This window comes from Papaver somniferum, chromosome 2 (genome assembly GCF_003573695.1).
Source record: "Papaver somniferum cultivar HN1 chromosome 2, ASM357369v1, whole genome shotgun sequence".
Classification (NCBI taxonomy): domain Eukaryota; kingdom Viridiplantae; phylum Streptophyta; class Magnoliopsida; order Ranunculales; family Papaveraceae; genus Papaver; species Papaver somniferum.
The window spans coordinates 133,884,627-133,894,507 of record NC_039359.1 but is presented as its reverse complement, the minus strand read 5'-3'; the positions used below and the strand labels follow the sequence as shown (position 1 = coordinate 133,894,507).

The 9,881-nt window shown below is 37.1% G+C and overlaps 2 protein-coding genes across 2 annotated transcripts; both read left to right on the top strand.

The window, feature by feature from the left end:
* The first annotated feature begins 2,507 nt into the window (after positions 1 to 2,507).
* LOC113353976 (stellacyanin-like) lies at positions 2,508 to 3,430 on the top strand. Its single transcript, XM_026597440.1, has 2 exons — positions 2,508 to 2,811; positions 2,931 to 3,430. Exons 1-2 carry the CDS (start codon positions 2,598 to 2,600, stop codon positions 3,314 to 3,316), a joined length of 600 nt encoding a protein of 199 aa, XP_026453225.1. The 5' UTR covers positions 2,508 to 2,597; the 3' UTR covers positions 3,317 to 3,430.
* A 213-nt stretch (positions 3,431 to 3,643) lies between these two features.
* LOC113349172 (nuclear pore complex protein NUP85-like) lies at positions 3,644 to 9,646 on the top strand. The gene is made up of 17 exons (XM_026593104.1): positions 3,644 to 4,179; positions 4,265 to 4,375; positions 4,528 to 4,611; positions 4,997 to 5,068; positions 5,199 to 5,255; positions 5,794 to 5,913; positions 5,991 to 6,191; positions 6,310 to 6,420; positions 6,518 to 6,555; positions 6,738 to 6,894; positions 7,332 to 7,433; positions 7,550 to 7,606; positions 8,100 to 8,246; positions 8,357 to 8,427; positions 8,554 to 8,641; positions 8,899 to 8,955; positions 9,160 to 9,646. The coding sequence occupies exons 1-17, from the start codon at positions 3,730 to 3,732 to the stop codon at positions 9,352 to 9,354; spliced, it is 2,118 nt and encodes a 705-aa protein (XP_026448889.1). The 5' UTR covers positions 3,644 to 3,729; the 3' UTR covers positions 9,355 to 9,646.
* Positions 9,647 to 9,881: the final 235 nt, after the last annotated feature.

The following is a 9,881-nucleotide window of genomic DNA, read 5'->3' as shown; positions in this document are numbered from 1 at the left end:
TGTTCCCGTCTGGCATCTCTTCGCCTAAATTGGCTACGTCTTGACGAGCTCCTGCTTGTCCTTGATCTTGAGCTTGCACGTGTTTTGCTTCTTGATCTCTGCTCTTGTAATCTTATATTCTCTTCTCTCAACTCATGATTCTGACGCATCAAATTCACACGTTCTTCATCTTCTCTCCTTGTTTCTGCAACCAACCTTTGTCGGAGTTCCTCGATTGTCATGTTTTCTTCATTCCCTTCTATTAATCCTGGAGCTCCAGTTCTTTCGTCTTCCTATTATGTTGAATCTGTATTTGCGGTATGAACACTCACTCTATCGTAGTCTATGGTATTGTTCTCTATCGGTTCTTGTTGGATCTGAGTTTGGACTTGATTTCCTCTATTGTTTCTTTCTCCCATCCTCGAGGATTCAACGATTTCACTTCTGCTTATTTCAGCGATCCTTCTACTCCTCCTGATTGTGATCGTTTTTTCCGTTGCAGTTGTTTGTCTCACCATCTTGTTAGTCTATAACAATTCTTTCTCCCTTAGAAGATAAAAATTACTCTTTAAAGAACTGAAAACTGGACCGATGAAGATTGTTTCCCTCAGATAGAAACTTTTGGTGGAGCTTCTTTAGATCTATACTTCTAAAACTTTCAAAGATTTCTAATGAAAAGGTGATAAACTATGAAGAATCCAAAACTTGTTTTTACAGAAATTCACCAACAGGTATATCATTCCGAGCTGATTTCTAGCGCCAAAATGTAGTTGTGAGAAATCTCACAACCACACCCTAAATAAAATGTATAGAACAATCTAAGTAATCTCTATAAGAATCACAAGAACAATCTAGATTAATTTAAAACATTAACAAAGATATTCTCACAAACCCATTACTTGTCATTCGTTTTTGGTTGAATAAATGAGAAGTAATCATTAAAATAAGTTGAAAATGGAAGTTGCAGAGTGGTTTAATGGAGGGTTTTTTTTCAGAGAAAAGTTCGGTAATCACGAATTAAATTTTTCTTAACCGAACTCAGACTTCGGTTGATTCGCAAAAAAATACGTTTAACCGAACTCCTTGTGTTAGAATAACACAAGTCCATAAGTTCGGTTCCTTCGCAAAATAAGGATATCACCGAACTTTAGTTTACGAAAATAATGAGAAGTCCACAAGTTCGGTTCGTTCGCAAAAATGTTAAGTTTTCTTTGTAACCGAACTCTACCTTTGAAACTTCGTAACTGAACTCTACCTAATTCGCCAGGAAATAAATTTCGTAGTAACCGAACGTTTGCCTAATTGCATATATGCATATATAAGCCCAATTCGGTTGATTCGCAAAATATGTTGAAGTTTGCGAACCAACCGAACTTCTAACACTAGGTTACTTTTAACCTGCAGTTCTGTTGGGAATTTGGTTGCGTTGAAGTTTGCGAACTAACCGAACACACAAGATGTACCCAAATAAATTGTTAAGTTCAAAGTTCGGTTACCTACCATTTTATCCTAGGTAACCGAACATTACATTGTACGACCAAAACCTCCATTAACGAGCGAGTTCGGTAACCTGCGTGTTTGGAAAACTTAACCGAACTACACTTTCAGGTGTGTTCGGTTACATGTTCTTGACATATGGTAACCGAACTGGCCCAAATCTACATAAAAAGTTTCATTATTTTTTTTTGAAAGTTTGGAGCAATTCAACCAACATTATCTAAGTTTGAAGCATACCTGGGTACCCCAAATACCCTTCCTCCGGTTGTGGTTGGTAAAATCCATCGTTTTTCATGTTTTCCTTCTTCATCTTCTCTAACTTTACTCTCTCAATAATTCTACTTCTTTTAAAAAAAAAACATCCGATTTTTTAATCTCACTAATTATCTTTAACTTAATCATCTCGCTAATCATTACACTAACTATTATTAACACTAACTAATCATCATCCAAAATTAATCAGAAGGGTAATTTAGGTATTAATATAAATATCTAGATAAGGGATGACCAAGATTTACTTCTAATGTCTTTACCCAAAATAAAATCATGGTCCCCCAAAAAAACCATGGTCCCCAAAAAATCGTTCCTGTCAGGCACCCATGAACTCCTTCGGACCTGGACGGCACATGGCAGGTGCCAGGCTTCCGGGCTTTTTGGACACCCATATCTCTAAGTACCAAATTCCGCCGCTTTAACTCCACCCGGTCTAAGAACCAAGCTCAAACTTTGGTACGTTTCTTCCCGTGCCCGTCCAAGTGTTAGATTATGGTTGGTGGTTTTGTACACCTACTTATTCATTCAAGTGTGTGATGGTGAGGAAAACCATGCACCATCTAACCGTTGAACATGATACTGGTCAAACCCTTGCCGATGAAGTCCAAAGTCAAGTAAATAACTAACTCCCCCACTAGTTTCCTCCACATTTTGTTTGTAGACGAAATAACTTCCTATAACTGATGATAACCGCCCACTAATTCTCCCTCTATAAATCATCTCTATCCGTGTCTACGAAATTTTTTCATTCAGAAGGTTATAGAGCTTTTTTTGTTAATCAGAACGAGAAACAAAATTATCCAACAATTCACTCAATTTCAGTGCTCCAAGCCTTCTGAAACAAAAACATGGCAGCGTATTCTCTTTTGGGTGTCTTTTGCATTTCCCTGATAGTAGTTACCACTGCTGCAGAAGCGGCGGCAATCCATAAGGGCCGTGCAAAGCCGCCAACTGAATTTAGAGTTGGTGGTAAACTAGGTTGGCGTGAACCTGATGCAAATCACACGGACATGTATGAAGTATGGGCAACCAAGAACCGTTTCAGAATTGGCGATTCTCTATGTAAGTTCGTAATACTTTCTTGAAATCACTGGATTTCGTAATCCGGGGAACGGATCGGTTGTGCAGGGTGCTTGCATTAGATTTTGGACTAATTACATGAATTCTGTTTGTTGTTGTAGATTTTGAATACAGGAATGATTCTGTTCTGGAGGTTGAGAAACAAGGATATTACCACTGCAACATGACGGCGACACTTGCATCATTCAACGATGGGAAAACAGTTATAAACCTTGATCAACCCGGTCCTTTCTACTTCATTAGTGGCGCACCTGATCACTGCAAAAATGGGCAACGATTACTTGTCGACGTGATGAATCCGAATCAGACAACTCCACCATCTCGACCACCACCACCACCACCGGCACAACCTTCTATTGCAGTCCCTCCACAACCTGATTATTCTCCTGCACCATCACCACTTCCAAATTCAGGGTTTTCAGTTCGCGCATTGACATCATTTCCAGTCTTTGTAGCCCTTGCTACCTTTGTTGCATCCGGAGTTTGAAATTCGCATCTCCAAATTTTCTTAATTATTTGTTTATTTATTTTAGGTAATTCTTATTATTAGTTGATGTTATTTGGGATTTAATTCAATGTTGAACATTTATTATTATCTTAATATTTTGGATTAATGATAATTTTTATTTATTTTTATCAGTTTTCCATTTAAAATCTATCAATTAACAAAATTTCTGTGAAAAAACCGTTTTTCGGTTTTCACTGTCACGTTACGTTACGGGTGACCATCGATAACCCGTTATAACGTAACGGTACAAGTTAGCATAAAGGATCTAACGACGCAAGTTAGCGCTTCAAATAAAGCTAAATTCCCAATTTCCCACATTTTTCTAAGTAAAAAACCTCTGCAAAACCCTAACTACAAACTCCACACAGTTCCGGACGATTTTCTGAGGACAAATGCCGGGACGTCTGTCGAGTTCCGGCGACAGCGTCGTTCCGTTTTCATCAGAAGTGAGAGATCCAGTAGTATACCATATTCAACATGGAGTAAAACCCCCAATTTCTCGTCTATCAATTGCTTGGTCTCGTGGAAATTGCCTTCGCGTATCGTTTTTCAGACCGGAATTAGATGAAGAAGAAGTTGGTGGTAAAGTTGTGGAAGTGAAATTAAGTAGTGGAGATGAGGAATTTGATGATTCTCAGAAAAGAAAAATTGCTTATGGATCTGTTTCTCCATTTGCTGTTTTTCAAAATCAGAAGAACTCGATTCTAGCAATGTCTAAAATGGCTTATCATATAGACTGGTCGCACCAAGTTATGGAATATAGCAGAGATGTAAAATCTCTTCTAGGTTATCCCAGTACAACTCCAAGTTCAGTCATAGATGACCCAAGAACAGTTTTGAAGGTATTGCTGCCCTTTTAATTCCAATTTAGGCATTTCAGTTTCATCTATACATATAATGGGTAATAATAAGTTGTGAATGATGCAGACTGGTGAGAAGCCAACCTGTTTGAAAGCTGCGTGGGAGCTTTTAGAAATCTTTTATGCAGACAAGCAGTCTCATGCATGGCTTCCAGAATGCCTTGTCGATTGGTTAGCAGTAATGATCTTACTTACTTCTGTTAGTTGTTTCTTGAGACAAAATTGTAATGTACTTAATACAATCCTCTGGATATAATTTTATTAAGCTTGCTGCTGGCAAAACCGTTTGTCTTACTCTTGTTATCCCCACGGTGTTATCTTTCTGTACAGGATTATGACAGCCTCTTGTCCGCATCAGAGGTTACTGTTCATTCAAAGCTTGTGGATCTTCAAAATCAATTAGTTAATTTTCAGGTCTGTATTTGTTTAATGTGTCTATATATACCTTTCTTCCCTCTGTTGTTAGTAAATAGACAACTTTGTTATCTTGTTAATGAGTTGTTTACTTTTTGTTTTGTCCGTTCGAGACTGAGTTTCTTTATTACTCTTGTGAATACGTGTAATGTGTCTCCAATCAGCTCAAATTTGGAACTATTCCGTATTTTAAATGTGGGATTCACTACATTGATTTGATGGCTGAAGCTGTTCATATCTGTCCCCTTTTCAAGTGTATTCTCTGTCTTGTAGTTATTGCTTTTGTGTATCTCAAGCTGCATCAAAATTTTATAGAGAATATAATCGGCAGGGAATGGTCTATAAGTAGAAATGAAAATTTTCTAACTTAACTTGTACTCTGCAGGCAGTTGAGGACGATCGTAATTACTGGGAAGGAGTATCTTCAGCACTTTCAGTAGGTTGGTTTGATACTGCGGTAAGATGTTTGGAGTTTCGTGGTTCTGTCTTTTATGATCTGGTACCCTGTCAGACATGAAATAATGAGGGGAAAATGTTGCCAGTGAAGCTTACCTCTCGTTCACTCTTTCTTTTTATTGTTGTATCAGGTGAAACTGTTGAGATTGCATGGCTCATATCAGGTTGATCAGCTTGGAAATCGTGAGGTTTGTATGGCGCTACTGATATCAATTTAAAGTTTGATATATTTTATCTGTTCAAATGTGGAACCACAAAATTTGCACGACTTTGTATGTATCTTCCCCATTGATCCACTAAACCATAGATACTTATTTGATGTTCAATTTTGTCTCACAAAATGGTCAGACAAAATTTATTCAGTGAGCTTATCAATTTCCTCGCATTACGAATATATCCAATTTTGAATTTCTTTTGACCTTCCCCAGAAAATATCTGACCATCATTCTTAACACATGTATTCAGTGAGCTTATCATTTCCTCACGCTACGGATATATCCAATTTCGAATTTATTTTGACCATCCCCAGAAAATATCTGACCATCATTCTTAACACATGATTAGTTGTTTTAATCTTGAGGATCCAATATCTTGACTTAAGCATCTTTTATTCTTGTTTCTAATTTGGTTGGAAGATTACAGCTTAAGATTACCGAAACCCTTAGTAGTAGATGACAAGTTTTAGAAAATTGTATCTGCCTTAATGGGTTTCATTTGATTGAGTAGACAGAAAACGGTCTGGTGGAAGCTGTTGCTGTCCTTATCTCCAAAATGCCACGTATGCGACCTGAGCTATCAAAGAGAGGATTGGGTGAATGCTTTAAAACAAAGCCCGACTTTATGAAGGTATTGTTTGGGTATTTCATACCTGAATTACATTTTTGTTCTACTTTTGGATCGTACTTACTGTGTATATTGCCCAGGCATGGGAGAAATGGCGAGGTCATATATCTAAACTGGAATGCAGTGCATTCTGGATTCAATGTGATCACCAACAGACCAGGGATGGATTAAGGAATCTCTTGCAGATCATGTTGGGAAACACTAACAGTCTCGAAGCAGCAACATGTAACTGGATGGAGCTCTATGTATCTAACTTCCTCTACATCAGGCCATTCACAATGGTCAGTGCTACTTATAATCTTCCATTAACTATTTTTTTTTTCCTCTCCCGCCCCATTCCCCCTTTTGTATTTGTATTTGTGCTTATACTTAATGTTTTAACCTTGTTTCCTGGATTAGGGTTTGGAAGGAATGTACACCTTAGCACAAAAATGCATGCAGTTGAGACCAATGTCTAACACTCACAGGCTGATGGGGCTCATCTTTGGAATTCTCGGGGAGAATATTGAGGTTTGAATGGGTTATGTTTAAGTTCTAGATATGAAATCTGTGAAACATAATTGTTATTTATCTGAATTGTTATACACACCTTATAAATGCTTTTCAGGTTGTTTTAGCCGAATGCTCTAGAGAATTTGGCCTCTGGTGAGCTGCTAAGTCTCTCTATCTCAATTTGTGTTTAGATCTTTTGTTGTTTTAACATTTTAGCTTAGTTCATTACCAACTAATTTATTACGATTTATCTTTCGTTAGTCATTGCTTCTTATGGTGTCTTGCTCTATTTTATTTTCTGTTGTAGCTTATGATTTAGTGCCTTCTTTTGGTAGGATGGTTGCCCATGCTATAGAGTTGTTGACCGCTGGAAGCAATCAGGCAGAAATGCTCTTACATGAAGAGCGTCATAACTTGGGAGGAATCAGCATAGAGGAGCTACATCGACTTGTCTATGCTCAAGTGCTAGCTTCTCATGCTTTAACTTGGCAAGTGAGTGGTAATTAGGGATTTTTGATTTATTTTTTTTTGCATCATAACTGTTGACTATAAAGTAGGATATCAATGACGCAACAAAGTAAAGATTTCAATAGTCCAGAATCAACCTGAAGAGCCCATTAAAAACATTCTAAGCAAGCTAGTATGATGCCAGCCTCTCCTATTTTGCATTATAAGCAAGCTAAACTTACTAAACTGTGTATCTTCTTTTTGATAATGCTTTGTTGCAAATGATATCAACTACTTTTTCAAGTGAAACACATCATCTCTTTTTTCTGTTCACTGAGCTCAGTAAAGCTGCTTCCTGGGGTTATCTATGTTTTCAGTTTTCTGTTACACAAATTTCCTGTCAAACCTCCATTATCTTGTATTTGTTGGTATGACTTTGACCAGCATGCCTTGCTAATGGCCCTAGCATCTCATCCATACAGATTGCTCCAGTCTATTTGATGTCATGCATGAAGCAAGGAATAGCATTGCTGGAGATTTTATTGTACAAGCAACCTGTACAACATAACCGAATGCTCCTTAAGGTGATTATATATATATGCTGTGTGCTTAGCTTTGGCTCCTATACTATTATTTACTTATATTGGTCATTGATATTCGTACTTACATCTAACAAGAAAATGTATATTTTTTTTAACAGAGTCTAGAGATTTGTCGCATGTATCAACTTGACAGTATCAGTACAAATCTTATGAAGGTACATGTTGATTTCTACTCTTGCTTGTTCTTTTTTATCATCCAAATGTCGTGTTACTCCTATAACTGATGCACATCAGTCCTTTAAAACAGCTGTTATGACGGCATAACTGTCAAGGACCACTACTGTTTTGACAATGTCGGGCCCACATAGAAATGGGGTCGGACCTGACCATATAAATTATTGCAAGATGATATGAGGATGCAAAGACATACTTTCCTGTTTTTTTTTTTTACCGTAATAACCGTCTGTTACCATTTATTATGAAAAATAGGATAACAAAAAGACAAATGTTAAATTTTTCATTTTTATTTCTATTTTGATAATAATATACAAACAAAAGGGAAGGTATTAGATCATTGCAGCTATGGTTGACATTACTAAAACATTTAGATGCGCTCCTTGGGATCCTTATTGTTTTGGTTAAGAACATAACACTGGAACTGAGCACAAAAGAATTCCAATGTAAACTGGACATTTCGTCCTTTTACAGATAGCGGGAATATACCATTGGAAACATGGTAGAAAAGGATTTGGAGTCTTTTGGCTACAACAAGCTGGGGACGAGCTGCGCCTCAGTAGAATAGCACAACAGTTATTTGATTATGTCGGCAAGTCAATTTCAGATGATAGTTTCAAGGTATACTGACTGCCTTTAACTCAAGTTACTGGTGTTTTGCAAAAGTATCCTTCTCTTTGAGATGTGTTTTTAACTTATCTTTCACTTAACTATGTTCTTTACCCTAACAGCAATGGGAAGGAATGATTGAATTGTTGAGTTCGGAAGCTATGAGTGCAGGGGGTCTTGAGTTTCTTCACAAGTAACTGCTCTTAACATCGTCTTTTCCTGGTTAATCGTTCCATCACTCGTGTGGTGAAAACGTAAAATTTCGCATTTGCATGTTGCCATCTTCTTTGAGAATTTCTAATTTTATAATTTGAAATAGGTATAGAGATCTCAAGAAATCCCTTCAGAAAGTTCGAGATGGAATTGCTACTGATACAGCTAAACAAGCTGTGGAATCGCTTATACTGGTACTTTCTCGAAACTCCAAGTGATTTTGTGATTTCTATTCCCTTTGTTCATTTTCTAGAGCATCATCAGTATTGGGAATTCAAGTAGATTTTGCTTGTGTTTACTACAATATTCTGGAGGAACCATTTTTTTTTTATTCTATTCATCAGGAGGTTTTGTTTGATAATTGTAAATTGCGCCTTAATTTCATACTTGCTAGTATCTCAAGCCTCCAAATATCCAACTGATTATGGTTCACTGTGATTATTGTTACCAGCTGATGAAAAGTCCTTCCACGCCCCAACGTTTCTGGCTGTCACTTATGCATGATTCGGTGAGTAATTAGTATATGATGATTTTGTCTAAAAGTTAGTTGGATGTTGCTGATTTGGTTGGGACAAGTGGCCCAGGTTTAATTACGCAATTATACACTCATAGACTCATATTTTACACATGCCTGTCTTAAGTTGCATATTTTATTTTATTTTCTGTCATTGCCCTTGACTGATTATTACCAACCATCATAACTTGACTGCAGTTAAAGTTGCTAAATTGGCGGGAACGACCTCTGCTGAATGTATCACAAACCAATCTTTTGTTGAACAAACTTCAAGAGTTATCTATGGCAAGGCTGCGTCCAGACTTTTGTGAGACCGATTTACCACCTCAGACCCTAGGCACCATCAGACTCGCTTTGGCCACAAATCTTGGACGTGCAATTTTGGAGGAGTGATGATTGTTAATCCCTGTTATGTACAGCTTCTGTTACGTATAATATGTATGTGCCAATATTGTTATCTTTTTCCTGTTTCCAGTTATACTATATAGACTTCATGATGTGTACACATCCCGATAAACTTCATCTAGAAAACCTGATTATCAAACCTTTTTGTTGAGATATACTCCCTCTGTTTCAGGAAAAGTGTTACTTTTACATTTTTAGAGAGTATTTTTATCAACATTGGGGGCCTTTGGGGTCTTGGGAGGTCTCCTTATCAGAAAAGATGTTTCTGCTGTTTTTTCCATTGGTTTTCAAAACGCATGTCCCCAACATTATTCTCTAATTAATACCGTAAGTTTTGATGTTGATATTTTGACAGTTTTATGAGGGTTTGAGAAGGCATTTAAGTGGGCAGTTGATCAAAAGAATTTCTAATTAATTTCATTTATCAGGAGTTTCTAATGAACTTCATTGAATTTTCTAGCTATATAAAGAAAAGAAAAAAATATCCTGGATGTATATTGAGAGAGTATCCCACT